The 27,949-nt window shown below is 48.6% G+C and overlaps 2 protein-coding genes and 1 long non-coding RNA gene across 12 annotated transcripts in view; 2 read left to right on the top strand and 1 right to left on the bottom strand.

The window, feature by feature from the left end:
- The first annotated feature begins 940 nt into the window (after positions 1-940).
- On the top strand, positions 941-8,876 carry HMGN5 (high mobility group nucleosome binding domain 5). Its single transcript, XM_050974491.1, has 7 exons — positions 941-1,014; positions 1,235-1,278; positions 2,448-2,477; positions 3,152-3,181; positions 3,630-3,680; positions 6,836-6,979; positions 8,173-8,876. Exons 2-7 carry the CDS (start codon positions 1,264-1,266, stop codon positions 8,218-8,220), a joined length of 318 nt encoding a protein of 105 aa, XP_050830448.1. The 5' UTR covers positions 941-1,014; positions 1,235-1,263; the 3' UTR covers positions 8,221-8,876.
- Positions 2,484-27,949, bottom strand: LOC108962056 (uncharacterized). Of its 10 annotated transcripts, none has more exons than XR_007777623.1 (6): positions 27,612-27,949; positions 22,895-23,104; positions 22,488-22,615; positions 18,486-18,658; positions 17,134-17,236; positions 2,484-2,730 (listed from the first exon to the last, which is right to left on the bottom strand). It is a non-coding gene; the product is annotated as an uncharacterized LOC108962056 (long non-coding RNA). The 10 variants fall into 10 exon arrangements; XR_007777624.1 differs by lacking the exon at positions 2,484-2,730 and adding an exon at positions 6,986-7,690; XR_007777621.1 differs by lacking the exon at positions 2,484-2,730 and adding an exon at positions 8,683-13,840.
- BRWD3 (bromodomain and WD repeat domain containing 3) overlaps positions 27,265-27,949 on the top strand; it is a 49,224-nt gene continuing 48,539 nt past the window's right edge. The window contains exons 1-3 of the mRNA XM_050974490.1: positions 27,265-27,515; positions 27,601-27,659; positions 27,806-27,835. Of these exons, the coding sequence (XP_050830447.1) occupies positions 27,479-27,515; positions 27,601-27,659; positions 27,806-27,835 (126 nt within the window). The 5' untranslated portion in view covers positions 27,265-27,478. The remainder of the gene's footprint in view (positions 27,516-27,600; positions 27,660-27,805; positions 27,836-27,949) is intronic.

Here is a 27,949-nt window from a genome sequence, read left to right as displayed (position 1 = left end):
TATGTGAAACAACACCATCTGTAAAATGTAATTGGAATTTGATGTTCATTAATCGTTCTTTGGATCTGCTGGGCATGGCACAAAGAAGCTGAAATTCACAACCAAAGTACAGTTTAGATGCTGGGGAAAACTTTGGGGGGTTAAGGCCAGTGGGGTGCTGGAAGTGGCTTTCTAGGAAGATGGCAGAATCGAGTTTCATGTATGTTTTAGAAAGGGTTGTCCTGGCTTTGGGCAGGAACCGTGACCCCTCAGAGCAGCAGCTGCTGCTTCTAGTCTTAGTGCAAAGCTCTAAATCCTTCATGAAGGTGGTGTTAGTACACTTTGTGCTTTCCCTTTGGAAATACACAAAATAGGTGGTGGAAGCACTGCCGGACATTGCAGCTATGATGGAAATGAGGGCAGATTTTCCTTAATTCACACCGAAATCTCAGACTTCACCTTGTGAGCAACCTCAGGCTCGCAGGCCCCGCTCGGGGGCCAACCTCAACAGCGTCAGCCGAGGTGCAAGACCCCAAGAGGCCAGCCAGAGCCCGAAGTGCTCAAACAATCCCAGGGCACTTAACCCGCCCGCTCACCCCGCTCGGGGCCGGGCCGGACAAAGGCCGCAGCCCTCTCCCTCCGCCGGCCGAGGCCACGGGCGGGCCACGGCCCTTTCCAACAGGTACCGCAGGGCCGAGAGGCGGCGGCCGCGCTCTCGCAGGCCGCGGGGCCGAGGCGGCCATGTTGTGGTCCTGCGGCCTGCGGAACTTTCGGGGAAGTTTCTGGGGCGGCCCGCTGGGGGCAGGGGCCTGGGGGCGGCCGGTGGCGCGGGGCCCCGCGGCGGGCGGGCGGAGGCGGCGGCGCCGGGGCCGCGCTCCGGGCCGCGCACACGCGGAAAGCGCGCGGCGCTCGCGCTACGACGGCCCCACCCACGCCCCGCCCCCGCGCCGCTCCCCGCGCTCCCATTGGCCGTTGCGGCCGTCAGTCAGCGGCCGGGCCCATCTCGCGCTCCCCATTCATGCAGTTTGGTTGCGTGTTGGTGTATTTTACTGTTTGCAATAAAGAGGGGGGGATTTTTTTTTTTTGTTCAGTTTCTGCCGCAATTAACTCTTGGTCCCTTAAACATCTTCCTTTTTATTTTGGGGTTTTTTTCCTGTCTATTTTTTCTTTTTTTTTTTTTTTTTTTTTTTTTGCAGGACGGTCGGAACAGTTTTTCGCCGCTTCCATTTATTTTTCGATATCTTATCTCTATTAGGTTTTGCAATCAACTATTAAGGTGCAACTATGCCCAAAAGAAAGGTAAGTACGAAAAAAAAATAATTCAAAAACGAGGGAAGGCAGATGGGGAGCGAAGGGGGAGAGATTAAAGCGGCAATCGCGAAAATTTAGCTGTAAAAAAAAAAAAAAAATTAGCGCGCGCGCGCGTGTGTGTGTGGAGTTTTTTGGGTTTTTTGGTTGGTTTCTCATTTTTTGCATTTTTAATTCTTGGTGTATGTCCTAGAGCGGAGCGGGGAGCGGAGGGAGAGGGCTCGGGGCGGGCAGGGCAGCGCGGCGAGTTCACTTTTGGGCTGTTTTGTTTGGGAAGGAGGAGAAGGCTGGAGCAGCAGTGTCTCCATGCTGGATTACAAACAGCCATAGTGCTGTGCTGCCCCTGTGGAGAACGCGGGGCAGCAAAACCCCCCCAAAACCTGCGCCACGACCCCCCCACCCACCTCCGCCAGCGTTTTAATCCCCATCGCGCCATTCCCGGCTGGATTCGCCTTTAAACGTCGCCTCTTTCTCCTGCGTTTGCCTTTGTTCTCTTTTTTTTTTTTTTTTTTTTTTTTTTTTTTTTTTTTTTTTTTTTTTTTTTTTTTTTGCCTCCCACTTCTTGTCATACCAGATGGTTGTGCAATGGTAATTTGGGGCCATTAGGCGGCGCAGAATTTGAAACTGGCCTTCAAGGAAAGCGGGGAAAAGGGATTTATCGCCGTAGTCAGGAACTTCGGGGCAGCGGGAATATGGGGCGCCCCCCTCTCCCCTCACAGCGCGGGCTGGGGGGGGGGCGGGGCGGAGACGCGGTCGCCCCTCAATCACCGAGGTGCCTGCCCGAGGGGTTTCGACGCAGTCCAGGCACCTCACGGCCCAGGACGGGGCCGCCGGGAGCCCGGACCCAGTGGAAATGCTTCGGGCGGCCGCGATCGCCGCGTTCCCGGTTGTCTTTCATTGTCCTTGTGGGGCCCGCGGCGACCTTGTTGTGTGAGGGGAAATTGGCGGGAACTTTTCGAACTCGACGTAATGACGTAGCGGCGGCGGCCGCGGGGCATTGTGGGAGTTGTAGTCCGTGAGGCGGCGGGGATGGGGGGAGGCCGCCATTGTGCGGTTGGTGTTGGGGGGCCCTGTGAGCCCCCCCGGGTCCCCTCAGGGCTCAGGTAGAGTCACAGGGGACGGTGCTGCCTTCTCACCTCAGTGTCTTGCTTTCTTTACAGGCTCCAGCTGAAGGCGAGGCAAAGGAGGAGGTAGGATTTGTGTGTGGTCCCCACTCCAAGAATTCCCGTGGGGTTCTGCAGAAATTCGGAAGCCCACGCAGCTCATGAGGGGTGTTCAGCCCCTGGGGGTGGCCTGTGCCTGGTTTTGGGGTGCTCAGGGCCATCACTGACCTCTGAGGTGGCAGGTGATCCCCCCAGGTGGTGCTGGGGGTCCAGCAGCTCCCCTGGGCTGAGGTCAGGGACAGGTTCCAGTGGGAACATGTCCCTTTTGGTGTCACAACTCCTGCAAGTAAAGAACATTCATCCCTTACCATGACAGCAGAGTAAAGTGGCGGCAGCAGAGACCTGCCGAGCCAAGGTGCACTTCTAGGAAGTCCTAGAATACCCTGAGCTGGGTGTAGAGGGATGATGGAATCACAGCATGGTCTGGGTTGGAAGAGACCTCAGATATTCTCTGGTTCTGCCCCCTGCCAGGGGCAGGGACACTTTCCACCATCCCAGGTTGCTCCAAGCTCCATCCAGCCTGGCCTTGGACACTTCCAGGGATGGGGGGTCATCAAGGTCCTTACCATAATGCCCATAATTTCCTAAATCCTGGGATTTCTATGGGACTTTATGATGCCATGTTATTTTGGGTGGCAGTTAAGAGAAAGCTGTGCCTTATGTGCTCTCTGAATTTTACTGACATATCTTTCCTTATGCAGCCAAAGAGAAGGTCAGCCAGACTATCTGCTGTGAGTATTTATCCTTTAATATTTTATCACTTGGGATGGGGACAGTTAAAAATAAACTATTGGGGTTTTTTCCCCCAGAACTGGGAAAGGCACACTTAGAGTATTGCAATATTTAAAATTCTCATTCCATGTTTCTGTTGCCTGAACATCCCCACATCCCAGGCTTCTCATCTGAGATACAAGGTCTGTGTTAGTGCACATTCTATCTGGGCACAAGTATCCAGAGTTAAGGAATATTGATTTCAGGATGGATTTGTTCCCTGTAGGACTTCTCCATACAAATGCTCGTGGCTCTGTAAATCACCTGCTCTCTCCTTAGCCTGGTAATTTGCCCATTGATTTTTTTGCAGGGCCAACAAATAATTTTCAAAAGCTACCAAGATAATGCTCATAAAAATAAGTATTTATTTCTGGTATTCACCAGACTTGTTTCTTGTGGTTTTTGCAGAAACCTGCTCCACCCAAACCGGAGCCAAAGCCCAAAAAGGCAGCACCTAAGGTAAGGGTCTTGAACTGAAGTGGTATTTTCCTTCTCGAGATATTTACAGGGATAAACCCCCCACAAATAACCACTTTGCTTATTCATAATTATCTTGAAAGTTTTAAGATGGAATTATGTGAGCTAAAAGAACAAGAAAGACATAATTTTATCCAATTTTTACCAAAGGAATGTGGTAAACTGAGCAGATTTGAAATCCCCTGTGGTGAGGCTTTGCTGCTGCTTTACAAGGCCATTCTGAAGTTTCATATAATGCATTGTTGGGAAAATGATGCTTGGAGTAGAGATCAGAGACTCAATTAGAGGAGGCAGTGAAAATTGTGCTTTTAATTACAGTTTCTTACTATATTTCCATTCTGAGGCCCTCTCTGCAGTTAGTTATCAGTTTATCACATTTTAATCACTCACAGTTCTAGAGACCCCTTCAGCTGGATATTTTTGGAAATGTCAAAAACATTGGCATGTCTGACAGTATAATTTAAAAATAAACTATTTAAAGCTCTTTTTTAGTTTAGAGTAACAGTTTGAAATTTCAAAAGGGGCAGTTCTGCAATCCATGAGGGATTTCTTTCCATCCCCTTTTTATCAGCCTTCCCAGCCATCAGTTTGCAGTGCCTTTTTTTTAGATTTTTCTGTAAACATTTAGGATTTTGCAGGTAAAAACAAAACAAAACAAAAAAAAACAAAACCAAAATAAAAACAAAAACAAAAAAAAAAAACCAAAAAACACGAAGACCCCAGCAACAAAACTTCAGTGATTGTTTTTAACCAGTTCCCATCACACATTTTTCTTGTGGTTTGAGATGATGAGTGGGGAGAGACACTTTGGTCACAGAGGGAGAGGATGAGCTGGGAACCAGGAGCTTTTTCCCTTTCCTTTGAAAAGGAATTTGTAATTGCCTGTGTCCCAGCAGACTTCCAGGTGAGGGGACTCTTTCCCTCCACATCCTCTGTGTGGAGCAGCAGAGATGCTGTAGGAAGGGGAGGGAACCCCAGTTGTCATTTTGGGCTCAGCTCTGTAATCTCAGTGCTGTGCAGAGTGAGCTTTTCCCATTCCATCTTGGCTGCAGCTGGAATTCTAGACCACATTCCTGGCTGGAAGTAGCACGGGACACTCTGGGTTGCACTTCCCTCTAGTGGCTGGTGCCCCAGGCAGAGCAGAGGCAGCTGCTGGTGGCACCCAGGGCAGGGCAGCACTGGATGATCCACCTTGTTGTATTTGGGTTTTCCCCAGGTTTGCTTCTCTATTCATGGAAACATCGCAGGGTTTAAACCCCAAAACTGCCTTAAGTGATTGTGAAAATTGGAGGAAGAGGGGTGCAGGAGTTAAGGTCTGTAAGGGACTGACAGAGCTTTGTTTGGGCCCCCAGTGCACAGCTGGGTGCTGTGGATCCCCTGGGAGCTGTGCCTTGTCACAGCTGGACTTGGGAGGCATTCGACCTCCTGCTCCTGAGGGGCTGTTTGAAGCCAGGGCACCTGAGCTGTGGTTTTGGCTCTCCAGAGCTCCTCAGACTACATCAACACCGTGCAAAGGGTGATGGAGTAAGAATTGTGGGGGCATTTTAATTTGTGTCTGCCCCAAGAGCTTTCCTTGTCAGCCTTCAGGATCTTGGAATGGTTTCCGTGTGTCAGAACAGATTTCACCCATTAAACTTTGCCACATTGAAAAACATGGAGCTGGCAAAGGAGTTTTGTCACTTCTAAAATGCAGGACCTGAATTTTGAGCTGTTGTTGCCATCTCTAGAGCAAAATGACTGAGGAAAATAAACACAATGCTGTAGCTGAGGACCTGTTGTGTCCTGTGGGACCCTTTCTCTCCAGTCAGTTCAGCCATGGAAGTCCATTTCCCTGGGATCTCCTCCAGGGCTTTCTGAAGACTTTTCCAGCACAGAGAATTGGGTTTAGCCCTGCTAATATTTTGTTGTGGGGTTTTGTTGGTGGGATAAGAGAACAGATAAGCAGTGCCATAGTGCAATTGTAATTCTCACTGCCAAACAGCACCAGGATATTGGGTATTCCCAAGACAGGGACTCCTGACATCACACTGTAGGAGAGTTTTTAGGGTGGGATGAAATCCCTCAGACTGAGGAGTGAGATGGTAGAGAGGAAAGAGACCCTCACTCACTGAATATACTGACCCCACCTTAAATTTTCTGCATTATTGGAGGGTTTGCTGTTAATTTTGGTGAATTTTTATTAATTGAAGAATTAGGTGACTTCACCCCTTAACACTCTGAGTTTGCCCTTAGCAGGTCATTTTTAAGGTGAGTTAACTGTGTGCATTAATAACTGGGGGGTTTAAGTAAGAAAGTAAACTTTTTGTAACCTTTTAGTAACTTGTAGTCACTGAGAGGAATCTCCTGAGTAGATAAATGTATATCCAGTAATTTTCATTTATCCTCATTCAGCTGTGAGCAGATCTTGCAGGGTTTTGTTCCTCTGTGGGAAGTAGGTTAATCAAGCCAGGGGCTGAGCCAGTGCTGTTACTTATTGGCAGCAAGAGGCTCATCTTTGGAAGTGAAACTAACGAGGGTCAGGATCTGACCTTGCCTATGGAAAATTATTACTACAGAAGCATCAGGTTTTGGGGTTTGTTTTGATTTAGCCTGATCCACATATAAGAAACTGCACTTAAATAATAAATGCAACTCTCTTGTGGTTAGCAAAGTGATGCTGTTGAGTCCCCAGTTTTTCTGGCATGGAAGTAGTTTATTATCACAAGGAATATTTCTGGCAGGGAAGGGGGAAAGTCCTTTGCCTACAGCTTTGTTACAGTTTTCTAAATAGGCATTAACAGCACATCTGAAGTATTCTGGTGTTTGCACATGTTGGTTTTCTTCTGTGGCTGCCTTTCAGCAGCAGGGCAGAAGTACAGGCCAGTTCAACATTTTTTAGCTAATTTAATTGAATGCCAATTTAAAATAAGAATTCTTTTAACCCCAGCCATGGCTGCTTTTATATTCTGCACTTCCCTGTAGCACATTCAGGACAGACAGAAGGAAAACATTTCTCCTGTGAAACTTCGATCTCACCTTGGTCAGTAGGAAGTTTGGGGGGTGGAAGGAGGTTGTGCAGAGAGTTTTGGAGTTGAGAATATGCTGATGTACTAGGTGGAAATCAGGATTTAATACATCACTGTCTTTTTTCTTAACAGAAAGAAAAAGCAGCAAATGATAAAAAGGAGGACAAAAAGGCAGCAACAAAAGGGAAGAAAGGAGCCAAAGGCAAAGAGGAAACTAAACAAGAGGATGCTAAAGAAGAAAACCACTCTGAAAATGGAGATACCAAAACTAATGAGGTACTTTAGCTCCACTAAAGCTGGGAACAGAGCCAGATGTGCTGGAAGCACAGCTGCAGGAGCTCTGCTGGGCTCCACAGGGTGGGGGGTCACTGCCACACTGTGAGGGCAGAGCAGCTGTGGTACCTGCCCAGGGCAGCTCCCAGGGAGAGCCTGCAGGAATGGCCTTCTCCTTCCAGCTCCTTCCTGCCCTGTGCTGGAGCCCTTGCACAGGTGCTGTCTGCTGGCCCTGCTCCCTCTCAGGGCTGGCTCACAGCAGTGCCCAGGATTTGGGGAACAGTGGAGCCCAGGGACATCACCCTCCAGCCCCGAGCTGACTCTGCACATCCCCTCTGGACTGCTGGGTTCCTCTGCTGCTCAGCACGGGTTGGTGCTGGGCCAGAAATCTGGTTTTGAGTTCTACACAATTCTTTAAAACAATGATTTGGCTCAGAACAATTCAACAAGAGATTTGCAAAGTAGACTCAGTCTTGTCTCTTATCTGCAGCCTCTTGTCACAGGTCCTTGCTGTGGCAGCTCCTTACCTCAGCCTTTTGCTGGGTCCAGCTGCAGGCTCCTTCAGCTGCTGAGGGATTGTCCCAGCAGATCCCTTGCTGATAGTGAAGCAGTGTTTGCTCAGGGCTCTCTTGGCCCTTGTGTTCTGTCACTGACAGTGGTGTCTCTTCATGGGCTGAGTGCCCATCCAGCCAAGGGTCCTTTATTCTTTCATCTCTAAAACAAGATCAGGAGCTGCTTGGTTAGAGCAGCACATGGCTGATGTGCTTCAGAGGGACTTTGAGGGAGCTCTGCAGGTTTGATACGTTGACTTGGAAAGTAAAAGCACATTTTTATAGAGAATGGTGAGAAGTGATTCCCCAAATTTCAGACAGAGCAGGGTTGTGGTTGATGTGTAATTCTTTCACTGCCCCATTATAAGGGCTTGAACTTCCCCTGATATATAATTGATCCTAATTAAAATAGATTGCAAACCTCTGGCACTCATTCCAAAATTACCTGACTAATTGATACTCCTGTTTTTATTTTAAGAATTATCAGCCCATTGTTGTATCGATACTTTCTGTGCATTCCTGTCTGTCCACACCAAGCCTTGTCCATGCCTGTGTTAACAAACTGGTCTCTTTTTGATGCTGGTTAGATTGGAATCCAATTAGCATTACCAATAATTTTTCTATTCTTCCCAACCCCTTTTTTAGGCACCAGCTGCTGAAGCATCTGATGATAAGGAAGCCAAGTCCGAGTAATGTTAACCCTGCCCTATATCTCCATCATTTGGTATCCGTACCTCCATGCTGTATTGTTAACAGAGAGGAATATTTTTATCAACTATTTTATAAATGCAGGTTTTTTTAGCATGAATTTAATTATGGAACATCTTCATCTCGGTTACTTGGGAATTAAATCCCTAACAAACAAAACAAAACAACAAAAAAAAGTCATTGTTTTTAAATTTTGTGATTGTAATAGTTTGTATGGTACATGGAAAGAATAAGTGGTGGTAGCTTTTGACTTCTGTCAGTGTGTCCCTTTTTGTGTAAGTCATGCTTACAGACTTCAGATTTTAATTTTTCCCTTGTATGTGTTGTATGGTTTCTTAAAGTGGGGAGGTCTCAAAACAAATAACCGTGTGAAACATTCCAGTGGTTCTGTGGGTTGCTTTTATAAAGAAGGTGAGCTATTTTCATGAAAAAACCTAAGAGCTGGAAATCTGTTGTTTCCCAAATGTAATTTTATTTTGTCAGTTTTGAAAAAAAAAAGAAAAATAAATAAATAAAAGTGTAATCCTGTTTTTAAATGAAATACAAACATTTCTTTTCAAAAAGGGCAGGTTGGTTGTATGTACCCACTGTTAGGAATTTTGCTGGATTTATCTTAATAAAAAAGACTCCTCAAAAGCTGATTGTGGTTTGTTGCTTGTGCTGCTGGAAAGGTCCCAAATTCCAGGAGAGCTGCAGTGGGAGAGGGAGAGCCCATTTGGGCTTTTGGCTGGGGCTGAAGCCCCTCTCTGCCTCAGTTGTGTGACTTCCCATTAATCCAGGCCTCCTCATTCTGGGAAAGAACTGGACCAGACCAGTGACCTGGGGTTAAGTCCCAGTTCTCTTGTTACAGCTTTTTTGTGCAACTTTATCAACTCCTGCTAAAACCTGCTTTTATAGAAAGTCTCTTCACATCCAGGATATATCTACAGGATATATTTAATAAAAAGAAAAATGTCTGCAATGCAGAAACCTCTCTCCCATTCAATTGTTCCTCAGCCCAGCAATCCAAGAGCTCAAATGTTTTGTGTCCAAACCCCAAAGAGCCCCTCAGTGAGAGTGTCCTGGATGCAGTGGGGCTCAGGATGAGTCCCCCAGGGCCACTAGAGGATGTCTAAATGTGGATTTCATTTTCCAGGCCTGAGGCACTGGGGGATGTTATTCCTGCTGCTCTACCTGTCCTGTACAAACACTCAGGGTTCACTGGGCTCCAGCTTCCTCAGCAGTGAAGGTGAGGGAGTTCTGGGGGCCTTTTCCTTGGCACTGTATTCCCTTGATCCAGCAGAGATTCTGGGCCATGCTCTGGTCTCTCCTCCAGTGAAAAGGGATAGAGCAGTAACTGGATTCCCTGTGCCTGGTGGAGTGTGCTGAGATGTGGGTAAAAGCAGGGAGACTGAACATCCCAGCTGGAACATGGTCCAACAATAGTTGAAATGTCATCCTGACTGACATCTAAAAATAATTCACCAAATCTCCACTCCACAAAGACAGGCTGGGAGAGCTGGGGGTGTTCAGCCTGGAAAAGAGCTCTGGAGACCTTGGAGCCCCTTCCAGTGCCTAAGGGAGCCCGTAAGGAGGAGAGAGAGGGACCTTTCATACAGGCACAAAATGACAGGAGAAGGGGAAATTATTGTAAATGGAAGTTAGGGTTAGATGGGATATTGGGAAGGAATTCTTCCCTGTGGGGTGGGCAGGCCCCGGCACAGGGTGCTCAGAGAAGCTGTGGCTGCCCCTGGATCCCTGGAAGTGTCCAAGGCCAGGTTGGATGGGGCTTGGAGCAGATGAGAAAGGGGAAGGTGTCCCTGCCCATAGGGTGGACATCATCTAATCCAGGGGGTGGATTAGATGATCTCTTAAATTCCCCTCCCATCCAAATCATTCCAGGATTCCATGATTCCATAAGTTTAGCCAGCAGTCAGTGAGAAATCCCAATGGGCCTGCTCCAGGGAGAGAATGCATGTTGGAAATATTTTAGATTTGTGTTATTTCCTACCCCAGTGGTTTCTCTATAAAGAGCCCCTTCTCCCAGCCATGGTGCCAGTGGGACCACGGCTCCTCCCTCTCTTTGGCTCCAGCCTCCAGTCACTGAGTGTCTCAAGCATTGTGATTGAAGCAGCAGACCCTGAGTACAGTTGACATTTCCTTAGCACAGGATCCATCCATCTGCCAAGGTACAAACACCCTTTGGAATGAGGTCATTCTGATCCCAAGTTGTGTCTCTCCATCTGAGTCCAGAGGTTGTTACACAGAGCATACAACTGAGTGTTTGGTTTTGGTTATTTCTTTTTGAGTGCCAGGGTGGGAGTTGTTCTTAATTCTATAACTATTGTTCTAATCAAATTCCTCTTTCAAATAAGTACAGAAAATTGCCCAAGAACATTTTGCTCAAATTCATAACTTTTTGGAGCCATGGGGTATTGAGAAAGTTGCACAACTGAATGGATTGTCTGGTTTATGCCAAACCCTCCTCCACAGCTCTCCTGGTGTCTAGACACAATCCAAAGCCAGCTCCATGGCAGCTCCCAAGCTTGGCTTATTTTGTCTGGAAAGGAGAGGTTTCAAACTCTCAGGTTTATTTGGAATTTGTGGAGAAAGTGCCTTCCCCAGGGTCCTTGCTGATCTTTCCCTGGGTTCCAGGTGTTACTGGGTCTGATGCTGGTTAGGAAACACCCCCAGATTGCTGTGGATCTGGTTATCATTATTCATCATAACAACTGGGGACCTTGAAGATGCAAAGGTGAAGAGATTCATGGGTGTGAAGGTAGTGATGGTTCTGAGGTGATGTCATGGGAAGAGATTTGAGTGGTGTTGGCAACACCCTGGCATGGTGAGGTGTCCAGGCAGCTGGTCAGGATGAGAGGAGACAGCCTCAGGGTGCACCAGACAAGGTTTAGGTTGGATATTAGGGAAAAAAGGGTTGGAGTCACCTCCCAGGGGGGGTTAACTGTAGATGTGGCACTTGGGGACATGGCCAGTGGTGGCCTTGTCAGTGCTGGGAGAACAGTTGGACTCAATGAGCTTGGAGAGCTTTTCCACCCTAAATGTTCCTGTAATTCCATGATCCAGCTTTTGGTGCAGGCTCCCAGAGCAGCACAGTGTCCTCACACAGTGTCCTCACAGGATCTTCAACAGAACTGGGCAAGCATTTGCTTTTGTTTGCTCAGAACAATAAACCCACTGAAAACCACTTTGAAAACACTGGTCACTGTCCTGGGAGGGCCAGGAAATCAGAGGAGGCACCTCCAGACTTCATCCTGGTCTCCACCATCAGCACCGTGCTGGAGCAGCACAGAGGGAAAAGGCACTGCTGCCTCAGCAAGCAAGAGAATGGCAAACACAGTGAGGTCCTTGGGATGTAAAAGAAAGGGGGAAGTGGGGAAAATAAAATAAAACAACCCCTCCAAGCACATAAAAGGAAGGGTTTTGAAGGTTCATCCCACATTTACCTTTGCTTCTTTGAGGGAAGTGACTGTACACAAAAAAATAAGAAAACCCCTCTGCTCTGGAGCCAGGCTGGGAGAGCTGGGGGTGTTCACCTGGGAAAGAAAAGCTCTAGTGAGAGCTTAGAGCCCCCTTCCAGTGCCTGAAGAGGCTTTAGGAGAGCTGGAGAGGGCCCTTGAACAAGGGATGGAGGGACAGGACAAAGGGAAAGGGCTTTAAGGTGGAGGACAGATTTAGTTTGAATATTGGGAAGAAATTCTTCCCCGTGAGGGTGGGGAGGCCCTGGCACAGGGTGCCCAGAGAAGCTGTGGCTGCCCCTGGATCCCTGGAAGTGTCCAAGGCCAGGCTGAATGGGGCTTGGAACAATCTGGGAGAGTGGGAGGTGTCCCTGCCCATGGCAGGGGGCAGAACCAAAGGATATTTAAGGTCTCTTCCAACCCAAACCAGTCTGGGATTCTGTGGCACTCAGAAAGGTCTGATTTTCAGATCAAGAGCAGCTCCCTGGCAGTTAATGGAGTGACACTGGTGTTAATCTGATGAAGGAGGAAGAAAATTGAATGTCTGCAATGGAAACGATGGCTCCTCCCTCTGGCTGTCTCAGTGGTGCTGCTCCTTTCCCGTGCAGCTGCCGGGAGCACCCCCCACCCCCGCTCTGAAACTCGATGATGCCCTGGAAGGGCTCCAGGAGCTGCGAACACCCCGGGCCGGCGCTGGGCGGCTTTCGAGGAGCTCTGTCCTTTGAGAGAACAATGTCAGCGTGGCTTCCAGACTGCCCCAGTGCCCGGAGGAGCTGGAGGTGGTCACAAGTGAGCATGGAGAAGGGGACAGATGTCACTGGTGACTCGTGTGGCTGTTGTCCCCTGCTCTGGAAGGGGTGTGATTGGGACTGGGCTAGGGTGAGTCAAGGAGGGGATAGGGAGAGGATCAGAACTGCTCCTAACCCCTTCACCCTCACCTTTCATCTGTTCCCAGAGAAGCTGTGGCTGCCCCGTCCCTGGAAGTGTCCAAGGCCAGGCTGGACGGGGCTTGGAGCAATCTGGTCTTGTGAAAGGTGTCCCTGCCCATGGCAGGGAATGAGATGGGCTCTAAGGTCCCTTCCCACCCAAACCACTCTGTGATTCCATGATCTGCACTGATTTATCCACTTCTGCTGGAAGATGACAGGGAGGGGCCAGTGGGACAGGACCCCAGAGGAATGACACTCCCTCCTGCAGCACCAACCAGGGAATCACTGGAACAGGGTCAAATGGAAGTGATGTCCAGGGATTAGTGTGAACTTCAAGCTGAGGTAACACCTGAAAGCACTGAAAGGAAGTTGGTGCTGATGTGATAGAAAAAGGAAAAACAGCAAATTGGAAAGCTCTGTTCCTAAGAGTGGAAATCCAATTGACACCATAAAGCTCTCAAAGGCAACTTAATACAATTGGACACATCTTAAACAATTCCAGACATTCTTAAAAGGGGGAGAGGAAGCATAAATTACACAGGGAAAAATGCTGGATTGAAACCTAAACACAGAGTGGTCAAGACCCCTCTCCCCTCCCACTCCCAGCAGCATTCCCAGTAAGGGGGTTCCAGGGCATGGCTGTTCCCCTTTGGAAGTGCCTCCCTCCTGCAAGTGAGGTGTGCTGCTTCCACTGGGGATGAAGTGCAGCACAAGCCTGGAATTCTCAGGAAAAGCTGCTCCAAAGTTATCCCAGAGCCAAAATCTCACAAAATCGCTGGGGTTTTGTTTGTTTAACATGAACAATTCGGGGAGGGGGTGGAAGTGCATTTCTTGGAGCTCAAACCAGATGTGCGACATCCCAGCCACAAAGCTCCAGCTTCTGCGCTGTTTGTTTTCCCCCCAGGAAGATAAAAGGAGCTGTGGAGAAGGTTTGGATTGCGGCAGCTCTCGGGTTTCACCCTGGCTCCAGGGGCGCTGGCAGAGGCTGCTCTACGGGACCACAAACGAGTTTTGCTGTTTCATGGATCCGGGGCCGCCGCTCCCCTCAGAACACAGCTGGAGTGGAGGTGGGCTGTTCCTAAGCCTCAGGCTGAGCCTCAGCTTTCCAGCGGGCTGGAATTTTGCTTGGTTTGGTTTCTTCCTTCATATAAATCCACCATCACGGAGGTGCTGACCAGAAGTACTTCCCCAAGTCATGGTTCCATTTTGAGCCGGCTGTGCCTGGAGAGAAAGGCTGGAGTCACCCCTCCGAGCCTCATCCGAGGGCAATCCTGCAGGATCTGCCTTCTCTTCCTACAAATCCTTCCATGCTACCAACAGAAAGTTCCAAATCCAGGCCAAACATTCCCTGCTGTGGTTTCACCACCCATGTGGTTACAGCCTGGTTATCAACAGAGATCTTGGAGTAAACCCCAACTTCCTCACTCCATGTTTACTCCTATGCTACTCTATACCTACAGCATTACCCTGGGAATAATTAAAATAATTAACAAGTGTAATTAATTGTTGGAGGGGAAAGGAGACTTTTAGGACATTATATCAGCAACAATTAAATAAATTACCCTTTTTGTCTTGCAAAGAATTGACAGACGGGGGGAGAAGGATGCGGGATTTGTATTCCCTGGTGCAGCAGCACAGGGACAGTGAATAGGGGTCGGTGGCTCTTGTGTGGGGACACAAAGCAAACAAAGAGGCCCCAAATGAAATTACAGAGTGGCAGATGCAAAACGAGCATATTTCACACAATGAGTAATTAAACCGTGTAACTCATTGCCCAAATGGAGCCCAGGAATCATAATGGCTTAGGAAGTGATTACACAAATTCTTGGAGGATGATCCGGTGGGGCTGTGAGACACAGAGACATTTCACCAGTGCAGGACCAGCAACCTGTGGGTGTGGGAGAGAACCTGGAGTTGTTCCCGGCCCTGGACCTCTGGAAGGAGCTGGGGGGTGAGGGGGCACAGGTTTGTACTTCCCCTTTGGTCTGAGCCCTGCCAGCCACAATTCCGGGCACTTTGAAAGGAGGAAACCTTCCCTGCTGTTCACTGTGTGTGGCTCTTGGTGGGGACAGACACACAGCATGGATGTACCCAAGGTACCACCTGTGTCCCTGCCAAGCCCTGTGCCACTGACCTGGTTTGTGCACATCCCCCTGTGCAGGTGTGTTCCTGGAAATATTCTCCATTGGAGGTGAATTGTTCCCAGGAGGAAAAGGGCACCACATCCTCATGTTCTTGGCAAAACTCCCTCCCCAGATGCCACTTCCTCCCCAAATGCTAGGGCCCAGGTTTGTTGAGTGCTGCTGGTGCTGAAGGTGAGGTGATGGCCACCACTGGGCTGGAGAAGGAGTCCAGATTCCCATCTCCCATGCTGCTCCATTTGGGCTTGGGAATTATTTCCAACCCCCTTTGTGGCCCATCTTGGCTATAAATCTTCTTGGCTTCACTTGGTGCTGTAGCCTCTAGGTGGTGGTCCTGGCTGGGGGTTCCTGCACGGCTGCTGTGCACACACTGTGAGGTCATCCCTGGGAATTTGGGGTTATCCAGCTGCTGGGGTGATGGCACAGGGACTGGGAGCAGGTACCACAGCTCTCAGGGTGTAACTGGATGTGGCACTGTGCTGGTGGCTCCACAGGGCTGGGGGATGGTGGCAGCAGCTCTGTGCCAGCTCCTGCTGCAGGGATGCCCAGCAAGGATGCACAAGCAGGGACCAGAGAGCAGCCAAGGCAAAATGTATCCATGATTCTCCTCCATCACCTGGAAGTGTGATGTCCCTGCAAGAGCTGGAATCTTCTTGAATGCAGGGAGCTCTCCCTGCCTGCCCCGCAGCCTCTTCGCTGCAGAAATTTGGGGTGACAGGAACAGTGTGTCCTATGAGGACAGGCTGGGAGAGCTGGGGGTGCTCTGGAGAAAACTCTGGGAGACCTTAGACCATCTTCCAGTGCCTAAAGGGGCCCCAAAGAAAGCTAGCAAAGACTTGGGATCAGTCACAGAGTGAGATGAGAGATCTCCTGGCCTCAGCAGCCCATGACATCCTTGGGAGAGCAACAGTGTGCCCATTGCTGCAGCAGGAATTGGTGATACTTATGTATAGTTTATATATTTATGTTTTATATATATCACAGAATCCCCAACTGCTTTGGGTAGGAAGGGACCACAAACCCATCAAGTCTCACCCCCTGCCATGGACAGGGACACCTTCCACTAGCCCCAAGGTTGCTCCAAGCCCCATCCAACCTGGCCTTAGACACTTCCAGGGATGGGACAGCCACAGCTTCTCTGGGCAATAATATTGAATTATATATAATATACATAATATTAAATACACACATATATCTCTCTATAAAATGTGGTTGTAGGTGCCATGTTCAGATCAGGAGTGATTCTGTGTTGAATCTGAGATGATGTCCTGGCACCAAGGGCTGTGCACCCCTTCACTGAGTGTCCCCAGATGCCCCACAAGGTCCCCTTTCCCTCAGCAAGGACAAAACCTGATGGTTTTGGTTATTCCTGGTTGGAGCCCTTGACTCTCCATCTCACTTCTCTCAAGAGCTGCATGACAAAACCAGCAGTTCCAGCCTATTTTGGCGACCACTCCTGAGGCTCCAGGAACCTCAGGAGTTTCATCAAAAGCCTGGATGGATTTCGGGTCTCGGGTTTTATTCATTCCAGCATTGGCTGACAAAGCCCATTACATCATCCCTTTGGAAGAGAAATTCTCTGCAGCTGCCTGTGTGGCGCGGGGAGGGGGGGGTGGGGGGGTGTTTAAAAAATAACGCAGATTTTTGTTTCTTTCTTTCTTTTAGGGCAATTTTCCTCCCAATTGCTGGAAAACTGAATGCTAAAAAGCTTCAAAAGTGGGAAGGAAAAGGGCAGTGTGCAGCAGTTCCAGCCATTCCTGGGTTTATTATTATTATTATTTCCTTTCCAAAGACCAAGGGGGGAAAAATAGCCCCATTACCCCGCGCATCCAGCGCGCCCAGCCAGCCGTGAAAAGCAAAGCCAGTGTCATGGCAATGGCAGATGGCAGAGAGCGGGAGCAGGAGCGGGAATGGGAGCGGGAGTGGCGGCAGGAGCGGGAACGGGAGCGGGAGAGGGAGAGGGAGGGAGGGCTCCGGCCCCGACCTCCGCGGACCGCGCTCCTAATTAGCCCCGGAGCAGGGACTAATTAAACCCGGAGGTAAGACAAGTGATTACTTTTCCTTGCAGAGATGGGGTGCGGGAGTGATGTGGATGGAACCGGAGCCGGTCTTGGAGTCGTCCTGCCATGAATGGTAGGAAACGATTTCAATCTCGGCTCATCCCTCCCGCGCTGCCGGGAGCAGGGAGCCGCAGCAGCAATTCCCTGCTCTGCCAGTGACCAGAGCCTGCAGAGCATCTGGGATCGCAAGGAAATACCGATGGGAAGGAGAGAGACAGTGTCTGGATGCTGTGCTGATGACGTCAAAATGTGACAGTCTCAATTATTAGCATTATTTGGCCCCCAAGTATCCAAAGTACCCCCTTGAACTCACCCAGGGTCAGAGCAGAAATTCCTCTTCCCTCCTCCATAGTTGTTTTGGAGTATTTTTTCATGCTTCATAACCTTATTCCTTTTAATCCACTTTTTCTGATTTGCTATAAAAGAAGCAGTTGGAAGTAAATTATTTTCACTGCCAGTAAACTGGGTGCAAAGCTCTCAGAAACTGGGAAATGGAGAGGAAAATTATGATATTATATAATATAATGATAATATAGAATTATACATTATATAAGTATTGTATTATATCACATAAAATACAATCATTCTGTAAATGTATTTATTTTTGCACTGCAAGAACTGAAGTCTAGAGCTGCTCATGCAGCTGTGGCTGCTGATGATTCCTTCTGGGATGTGCTGGGCTTTCCACAGCTTTTTCAAATGGGCTGAATTTTGCAAAAACTACAGGAAAACCTGTGGCTGTGGAGCCTTTGGCACTTCTCTGCCCATTCTCAGATGGATGCTCTGTCCCCAGCACACACACACTGGGCAAGCACACCAATGCAGGCTGCCTCTGCTCGGCTCAAAATAGCTCCAGCTCCAGCCCTGCCCTGCCCCCTGGAGCACTGGGAGCATCTCTCCACCTGGATCATGGTCCCAGTCCCTGGGGATCAGTGCGATTTCCAGAGCAACATCCCCCTCTTGCAGAGCATCATCTGGATGATTCAAACTCAAGCCTTTGCCGGATTTCTGCTGCCCAGCAAAACACCAGACAATTTGTATTTCTATTTTTACCCTGGATTAGTCAAGGGTCGCTGCAGGACCAGATCAGGGGTGCTGGGCTTTCCACGGCCTTATGTTTCATCCCATAAATGCTCCTGGCCTTTGGCAAGTGGGAGAAAAGCCTGACAGAATGACTCCTCTTTGCTGCCAGGGTTGGATCCCTGAGGAGCTGCCAGGGCTGCTGCAGCTCGGCACAGCTCATGGCCTCACCCCACCACTGCACTTCCCATCCCAGCCTCCCTCACACAGAGGTGGTCAAAGTCACCCACTCCAGTCTAAAAAGCATCCAGGATTATGAGAAAACTTGGGAACATCTCACCAGCTGCACTGTGGCTGAATCACCACAGCTCCAACCTGGCTGGGATGCTCATGGGATAATAAGAGCCAGGGAGAGTTTGGAATTTCCAGAGAAATCTCTACATTTCTACCTGTTGCTGTTGTTTAATGCAGAAACAAGGGGAAAACAAACCTGTCTGGAAAGAACAGGAATATGGAACAGAAATATAGAAATGGAGTTTGGGATTGTTGGAAAAGGATGGACTATATCCATGAAAAATATTAGCAATAATTAGTCCCAAATCACTGCTGTGAGCTGCAAATATTGATAGTCTGGATCTCACATACATCAGAATGACTTGTAGTTATCAGCAGCTCCAGGGTTTTCCTGCCCTCCAGCAAACACATTTTTCCTTCTTCTGGAGGTCTGGTCATGTTCTGTTTCATTTCATTGCTGAGAGAAATTAAAATATTTCTTACATCTGCATCAGCACCTATTAACATGGCAAAAATTCAGGAAGCTGAAAAAATATTAAAATATACATAAACATTATATATATATATATATATATATATATATATATATATAAAATAGGAGCTTCCTCCCTGTATTCCCTGAGCGCATGAGATTGCTTCCAATGCACATTTTATTTTAAGGTGAGTTATTTTGTTGCCATAGTGACATCATTCAGGTTTCCAACCGCTGCCGTGTTGGTTTTCTCCCAGGCAAGACTTGTCACAAGCACTCAGCATCCCCAGCCCCTTCCTGGGCAGCAGCTTCCCACGGGGCTGCAGGATTCCCTGGAATTCCAGCCTGCAGGATGAGCTGTCACCACTCCCTGCTAAGGCACAGGGGGACACAGGACCTGGGGGAGTCAGAGAGGAGAGGCAGGCACGGAAAAACTCCGACAGAAAGGATTTTCCTCTGCTCATTCCTTATCCTTCCTCCTCTGTCCATGCAGTGAGCTGTGAGAAGGTCAAAGAACCCGGTAGCTTTATTAATTAGCACTAATTAATACACTCAGCTGCTGGTGTCACTGTGTTCATCTACCCCAAGCCTTGACATGGGCAAGAATAAACTGTGTTTGCCCCCAAAAGCTTAAAATCTCTGTAAATCCTATTTCTTGCTGCACAGGTGTCTCATGGATTAATTTTATTACCAAGAGAACTGCACTAAAATAAAATTTTTAAATACAAAGGTCTGTAATTATGTTAATAAAGATGTAAAGAAATGGGATTCTATAGTAAGGGAATATTTGTGGGGTTATTTGGGTCAGATGGGCTCTGTAAGTATATTGGAAATTAATATTTAATTTAATGTATTTTTTATTAAATATTTAAATTCATTGTGTTGTTATGATGCTAAAGACTTTTAATGGGAAATGCCTTTTTTTTTCTCTAATTAATTTAATTAAAGCAGCAGAGTGTGCCTTATTAGCCTAAAACCTATTTCATGGGTGCCAGGCCCTATATGAGACCGAGAGCCAGGGTGCCTGTTCTACTGCAAGGCCAAAAGGAGCTCAAAAAAAAAAGCTGTTTCAAAGGCTTGCTATGTTTTTAATTTTAAATAAACCATTCCCAGATTATCAAATCAAGGCTACATTCCCATGGCAAACCTGAGCCCTGTGTAAGCCTTCCCAGGATTGCAGCATCTGGCTAAATCCAGCCCAGATTAAAGCAAAGCTTTCATTGCACAAACTCTCCCTGAAAGGAGCAGGATGCTCCTGATGCTGGGAAAAGGAAAGAGCTGGGAATTGCAGGCAGAGGGTGAGGAATTCCAAAGGCAGCAGCAGGGTCCAGAGAAGAGGAGGCAAGGTCCTGTGCTGCACGAGGGGCTGGAGCACTTCTCCTCTGCAGAGGGAATTTGGGAAGCAGAGCCATTCCAGGCACGGCCATTGGATGTTCCTGAGATCACCCCGGCTCCCTGATGGAAACCCTCTGGAACACAGCCTGGACACACCAGTCCACAGCTCAGCAACAGCCTCCATGAGGCTCTTTGCTTGCAGAGGTTTTAGCCAAAGCCATTGTTTTAACACCCTTTTAAAATATTTATTTCTGAGTGTCTTTGACTGGGGGAAGGGTGGAAGGGGCTCCCAATGTAATTCCATAATCCCTCTAAGCCTTGCTTAATGCACTCGCTCTGCCTGGCCTCTGTGAATTCTACAGTGGTGTTTTGGGTGGTTGCAGCACTGCACTGGAAAATGTCCCATCATTTATTTTGCAGCTATTTGAGGGAAATGATTCCCAGGGCTGGAAGCCTGGTTGTTAAATCCATATTGCCAAAGGAAACTAACTCTGTCACCCAGATGGGGCTGGACCTCGGGGCTGCCACGTGGATTCCTGAATGAGGTAGCTCAGAGTCCAGTTGAAAACTCCCAAAATTAACATTAAAGCAGGAGCAGAAGACTTTAGCAGTTGGTGAAAAATGTCATTTTTAGCTGAGGGGGTGGGTGGGGCTGCAGGGAACAAAGCAGAGTGCCCAGCTCTGGGACTGGCACGTCCCCTGGGATGAGTCCCCCCAAGCATGGCCATGGCTCACCCCAACTGCCCTTGGGTGGGAGGGATGAAAGTGCTGCTGGAGGGAAATTACAACAACAGATTTTGTCCTGCTGCTTTCTTCTCCTGACAGGGAGTGAGTGCTGCAGCTTGGTTTGTTTTCCACATGTTGAAGAAAGACAAAACAATGCTTTCAAGAGCATCTCATGAGCCTCTGGTCTCCCTAAATCCCTCCCTCAGCTCTCAGCTCCCAGGATTTCTCCAATATCTGCTTGAAACCTGCACCAAGAGGACAGCATCACTCTCAATGGCATTTTTCCATCTCCCATTTCAGGATGCACTGTGTCTCCCATGGGAATGTTCCTCAGTCATTCCAGAGGCATCCTGGAGTCAGCAAGGACAAAACCCCCAAATACAAGGGCATGGGGGGCTGGCAGTGTCCATAGGCAGCAAGCAAAGTCAAGATGGGAAGATGAGTTTGGAAAAAATCAAGGTCTGAAAGGTGTTACCTGTAACAACCTCAGTCAGCAAGCAGGAGGAAGGAGCAAAAAGAGGAAAAAAATGAAGAGACTGAGATCTACTGACTGCACAGAGCAGGAGGGAGTAGGGTGTCTGGAGACATCAGGAAACACATGGAGAGAAGAGGATCCTCAACAGGAAATGGCAGATCCTTTAGACTTCAAGGACAATGTGGAAAATGAACAGGAGAAGCTTTTTTCCACCTCTACAGCCATATTCAATACTTATGCCATTATAATCCAGGGATAACAAAGAAAACCTCAGGGAAATAAGGACTGATGGCACAGTTCTGTCCTGATGGATACCATGTGCCTTCACAGCTTCACCTTCCACCTGTGGTGGTTTTCCAGCAGAAACTCAACCACACAGAACTTGGGAACTTCATAAACTCTTAACAGACTTTTATTGGTGTAAGAGAAATGAAAGGGAACAGCCAACAGAGCAAGAACTTGCAGGTGTTGAAAACCACCTCACTGGAAATTAAATTAAATTAAATTAGTCCTTTAATTTTAAAAAAACCACTTTAAAGGACCTTCCAAGAATTTAGGGCCTCTTCAAATCAAGATAACGCACAAAACATATCATAGCAGGTTATGTCTCAAGCCCTAATAATTTAAGGCCAAAAATAAAAAGATTCTGAAATCTGAACTCCTGAGGACATCAGGGGAAAGACTTTTCTCAGAGATACAAATCTGGGCAGCTACAAGAGAATGTGAATGTCCATTAGATGATAGAAGTGCAAGAATTAAATGAAATATGGGGTCACTTTACTGCAGAGGAATTTATGGAAGCTTCCATGATAAAGCTTTTCCTTATGAGGGATAAGAGGGAGACATCATCCCAAACTGAAGATCACAAGAAGAGGCATTATAATCAATAAACAAAGATAATGGGAAGAGAATTCCTGTATGGGACAGCGCTTTGAGAAATGTTCCAAAATCCCATCCTCGGATTCCATGATCAGTACTTAGAAAGTTCATTCTAAACTCACACTCCTGTGAGCAAATTTACACAGGACAGTTTTCTAATCCACCACCTCATTCAGTAATTGAGAATTAATTTTATAAGAGTATTTATGACCATATTTAAAGAGTATTAACGACCTTATTTACAACGTCTGCCTGTTAGGGACATCAGTAAATATAAAAAATACATCAAAAATTTTTGTAACCTTTTATTTCAATAAAAGCAGCACTCTAAAAAAGCTTATTGCACTCCTTCCAAGTGTTTCTGATATTTGAAAATGAGAAATATAATTAAAACACAAAAATCCTCAAAACTTTATGGAAAAGGGCATGGGATACAAAGGGATGTAATTTTATTAATAATGTTTACTTAGCTGAGGGAGTTCCAGTAAAATTTGCATGTCCAGGGAGAGAGGTGATGAATTCCCAGCTGCAGTCAGATGCTTTGTGCCCAGGCTTCCAGGAGAAGCCAAAAATGCAGGATTTGGCCCTAAAAACCTAAAAAAAAACCACAAAAAAAAATCATAGGATTATTTACAAATATTTAGCATGACTTGGAAGTTACTGAATTAGCCCCAGTGATATCAGTGGTATTTCTGGGGCAAGATCCTTGTGCAGGGGACCCCTGGACTGGTAGCAGCCAGGGCATGCCAGGAGAAGCTGGAAAAGGCTGGGAACAGGGGGCTTGATCCCAAGCAGAGGACACAGGTCAGAATCAGGCCCTTAGACAGAGATTGTGCAGGGTGCAGTAGTGACACCAGCAATAACAAAACCTACCTGGTCACTTACACCCAGTAGTAAATTTGCTGCAATAAAACTTGGGGGTTCCAGGCACTCTGAGGAACAAAGTTGGAATTCAGAGATCTGAGGATGGACCTGACACTGATATCATTTCCCCAGTCCTTCGGCTGGCAGAGCCCAGAGCACATAAGGACACAGAGCCACCCCTTTTCCTAGGTGTTCCATCCACAGCTGGATTTGGCATTTCTGTGTGAAACAGAGATAAGGAGAAATGTTTAGATAATAGTCGGAAATTTCACTGCTTTGCAAACCAGGCAGATGAAGTTCCCCCAGTAGCAGCAAGGCTGCACACACTGATCACAGCTCACGGCAGCTAATGGCTGCCATAAGGAATATGAGATATGGATCAGTCCACGGAGCAAGGGATGACACTGCTCCAGGCAGGTGCAATTTAGGCTGAATGGATTTTAGGATTCTCAAAAGGAAAAAACCATCATATTTACATCACCAGAACAAGTGATTAATCACCAAGATGAACTGCTGCAAGACAGAATTTAGAAACAAAGGCGAGCAGCGTCCTGGCTCTTCCTCCATTGCCTTCCTATGGGAATAATGTTGCTCCCAACTCTTGGATGTCTGGCACCATCTAGAGGAATGATTGGAATGATGCAGCAGAGAAATTAAATAATAAATTATTAAAAATAGCAAAAATCCTAGAGCAGATCTTGTGTAATATCTAACAGCTATTTAGATATTATTTAACAGCTCTTGTCGAGGAAGAGAACCACAGGAAGGAGTGGGAACTTGGGGATTTGTCCTGCAAAAACGGGATGTTGGTTTGCAGACACAAGCCCTGCACTCCAGCAATGGTAATTAGTGCTGATTATTTAGCATCTCATTTTTTAAAATAAACTATGATATCAAAATTTGAGGTTGTATGTAAAGATCTTAAAATAAGCTAGGACTTTCAATATTCCTTTACTCACAACTGTGTAGCACAAGGAACCAACTCCTGAATTCCTTCTGAACAGCTCTTATTTTTGAATCAGCTAAACAAAAACTTGGATTTAATTTAACTACCATCCTTATTTGTCATTTAGCTCCATATGAAAGACCCAAGATGAGCAGAATGTTCATAGAAATCCTCGTGGGTTGCTTCCAACTCGGAGGTATTTTATGAAATGCACACTGAAACTATTTTTTTTAAAAAGCCAAAAATGCTTAATTTGTTCCAATGTTTAAATCCAGCTGGATTCAGGCATGTGAATCCTTACCTACATTTACTGGAAAGGTACGATGCAGGTAAACCCATCACACCTGCACAATTCCATTCTAAACTTTCTTTATTATTATTTTAACTGTACATTTCTGGTTATGCTAAACCACAATTCTGTTTTCACACATGGCTAAAGCAGGAATTGACTCATGAGGGCAGAATAATCATAAATAAAACATGAGAGAGACACCTTTACCTGGTTCTACAAGCTGATTGTGGGGAAGTTAATTTAATTTTGTAGTCAAATTAAACACGAGTTGAGTTTTACTTTTAACTAAAACTGAGAGTAAAACTCCCTACAACACCAGAGAGAAGAGATGGGTATTTGAATGTCATCAGTTCCTACTCCTAAAATCCCTCAAAAACTTTCTTTTTTTTTTCTTTAAAGAGTAGTATGGAAAGAAACAGCTACAATCCAGCTCCTTCCTTAAAGCATCTCTGCTCCTGAATCCTTCCGTGGCTCATTAGTCTGTTCTCCCTCCTCCTGCCACCAGCTGCTGCTGGCATTTACATAACAGAGCTCTGCTCTGAGGAAAGATGAATCAGCACATCCATAAAATCCTGCTTTCACTCCGAGATTTACTATCACCCCCAGCATGCTGCTGCTTGGATGCAGAGGATCTGGAAAAAGATGAGTCATGGAGCTGCAGAATCCACGTGTGGTGTGGAAATGGAGCTCCTGGGGAAAAAGAAGATGGGCATTCCTCACCAGACATGACTCCTGGAGGGGAAAACCCAGGAGAGGTGGGAAGAGGTATCCTTAACAGCCCTTGTAGCAGGCTTGGGGAGTAATGAAGCAACGGGAAGAGCATTAAGGAGAGGAAGCTGAGGTGCCAGAGAGTCAGGAATGTCAGGAAGAGGCTCTGGAGTGACTGCACAGCAGCACTGTCTAGCCACAGCCAGGCTGAGGGAAGTCCCCTGTGAACTGTTTGAACGAGGAATGCTGGTTGTACCTGCCCCTGGTGCAGGTACCTGCACAGCTGTGTCCTCAGCACACACAGGACACATCTGGGGCATTCCCAACACCCTCCCCTCCTGCTGATGCAAGAATCCATCTGAGCCACGATGTGGAGCAACACTGAGCAACAGTCCAAGCACTGACCCAAGGTCATGAACTGAGCACCAGGCAAGAAGTAGCCAGGGTCCCAGCTGGAACGCTGCAGGAAGGACACAAGCAAGGCATGGATAAGCTTACTTTGGGAGCATTTTCTATCCCAGGCTTTTGAAAGCCTCTTTTAGTTACTGCAGAAATCCCCATGGGCTCTAGACAGGCACAGGCACAAGCACAGGCCTGGTGGTGCTGCAGCTTCACCTGTGCCACCCCCAAGCTCAAATAAAAGCAAACCATGAGTGGAGAGATTCAGTAAGGCACCAAAAGGTGACAAGGAAATGTCACACTCCTAAAGAAATACAGAATCATGGAATCCCAGAATGGTTTGGGTTGGAAGGGTGGGAGAGTGCAGCTCTGCTGTGAGGAAAGGCTGGGAGAATTTGGGATGTTCAGCCTGGAGAAGAGAAGCTCCAGGGTGACCTAACTGTGGCCTTCCAGTGCCTGAGGGGGGCCACAAGGAATATGGAGAGAGACGACATGGGCCTGGAGTGCCAGGACAAGAGGGAATAGCTTCCCACTGCCAGAGGGCAGGGTTGGCTGGGATATTGGGAAGGAATTCTGCCCTGTGAGGGTGAGGAGGCCCTGGCACAGGTTGCCCAGGGAAGCTCTGGCTGCCACAGGATCACTGGCAGTGTCCAAAACCAGGTTGGACGGGGCTTGGAGCAGCCTGGGAGAGTGAAAGGTGTTCCTGTCCGTGGCAGGGAGTGGGGCTGGATGAACTTTAAGGTCCCTTCCACCAAACCATTCTCGATCCTCTCAACAGTCACTGAGAACTCAAGAACTTTAGAGGACAATGAAGTGGAAACAGGGTCCACAAATCACTCAGTTAATCCAAGCTCCTGGCACAAAACAGCTTCCACAGCTGGATAAGGGGCAGGTGAGTACAGGTGAATTATGTGGAGCAGCTTAATGCCAAATCCCCAAATCCTTCTCCCTGGGTGCCTGGAGGCATCCTGTGGAGCTGCCAGCAGGAAGGACTGCATCCTGACTGCAGAGCAACAAAACTCTGAGCCAGTGCTCCACAGCAAACCCAGTCCTGAGCAGCTGCTATAAATATGTGCTCAATCTGAATTTATTCCTAATATTACCAGAGCATCGACTCACAGTGATTCAGCTCTCAGTGTTCCAGGCATGAGGAGAGGCTGTCCTTTGTTATGCCATGATGACAGTGATTTTTACACTGGAGTTCTAACACCAAATGTCAGGTACTTGAGATAAAATACAATTCACTTGATGTGTTTTAGCAACTCATAGCAGAAGAGACACCAATTTCAGGAGATCTGGCAGTATGCATCCCATGGAAAAATATTTATTTCCATTAAAACTATCTACTCTGACCCTGACCCCTTTGATCCTTGAGGAGAACAAGTGCTGTATCCATGATATTGGAACTTCATGACCACTGGGAGCAAACACTTTAACTCCTAAAGCCACCCCAACCTGAGACCCTTCCCTGCAGCCAGGCCTTGTTTACCGGGAGCCCGGAAGGACTGTCACCTCCCCACCGCGCAGTCCTGTGTCCCCTCCGTGGCCGGCTCCATCCCCCTACCCTTGACAGGATCCCTGATTCCCGAATCCCTTCATTCTCTTAAAAAGTGCTTCATTTGAGGCACATATGGGGCTCCATTTCCCAGGCGCTGCCAGGCAGGAGGCCACGACCAGAGGCCGAGAACATTGCGGCCGTGAGGGCTGGGAAGGGCTGGAGTCATGAGGGCCGGAGCTGTGAGGGCTGAGGCAGGGACAACCGGGAGCGCTGAGGGCCGAAGTCGCGAGGACAGAAGCCGTTAGCGCTCCCCCGTGACGTCCACAGGGCCCTCCGAAACACAGCCCGGCTAAACGCAGCCCCGTGACGGTGGCCAAACGCCTCGGGCACATCCCGGCCCTCTCAGCCTGGCCCTTCCTCTTCCTCCCCTTCCTCCTCCTCCCTCAGCCACCGCCCGGAAGTGGCGGGCGCTCCCCCCGCGGCGCGTCACTGCCCCGCCCTTCCTGCCCCCCCCCGGCCGCCCGGCGCTGCCGCGCGCGCCCCCCGGCGGCGGGCGGCGGTGGTGCGGGCGGTGCCGGCGGCGCTCGGTCCGCGGAGCCGCGATGAGCCCGGGCGGGACCCGCGCCCGCACCCGCACCGGGACCCGCGCCCCGCACCGGCACCGCCGCTCCGGCATGGGGCTGCGCCCGCACTAGGAGCCGAGTCCCCCCGGGGCGCCATCCGCCACCTCCCCTCCCCCTCCCGAGGAGGATGGCGGCGGCGGCCGCCCCGACCCAGCTGGAAGCCGGTGGGTATCGCTGGCGGCGGGGGCTGCGCTCCGCACCCCCTCCGTTCTAACCGTGTCTAACCCGCTCTCCCCCGCCCCTCCGCAGAGCTCTACTACCTGATCGCACGGTTCCTGCAGTCCGGACCCTGCAAGAAATCCGCCCAGGTGAGCGCGGAGCCGGCGCTCCGGCCGGGCCGGGCGGGCGGCGACGGGACGGGACGGGACTGGACGGGACGGGGCGGCGGAGCCGGTGCGCTGCGGTCGCCGGACTCACGTCCTTTGTGTGTGTCTGTGTGTCCCTCTGTCCCCAGGTACTGGTGGAGGAGCTGGAGGAGCACCAGGTGAGGCGCCTGCCCCGGCGGGACGGGGGAAGCTCTCGGGACGGCGGGGTCGGCGTTTGCCCTGCCCCGTCTAACCCAGCCCATCTCCGCCCGGGACACCCGGCGGGAGCGCGG

The sequence above is a fragment of the Serinus canaria genome, chromosome 4A (assembly GCF_022539315.1).
Source record: "Serinus canaria isolate serCan28SL12 chromosome 4A, serCan2020, whole genome shotgun sequence".
Lineage (NCBI taxonomy): Eukaryota > Metazoa > Chordata > Aves > Passeriformes > Fringillidae > Serinus > Serinus canaria.
Note: the sequence above shows the minus strand (reverse complement) of the source record. Positions and strands in the feature narration are given on the sequence as shown.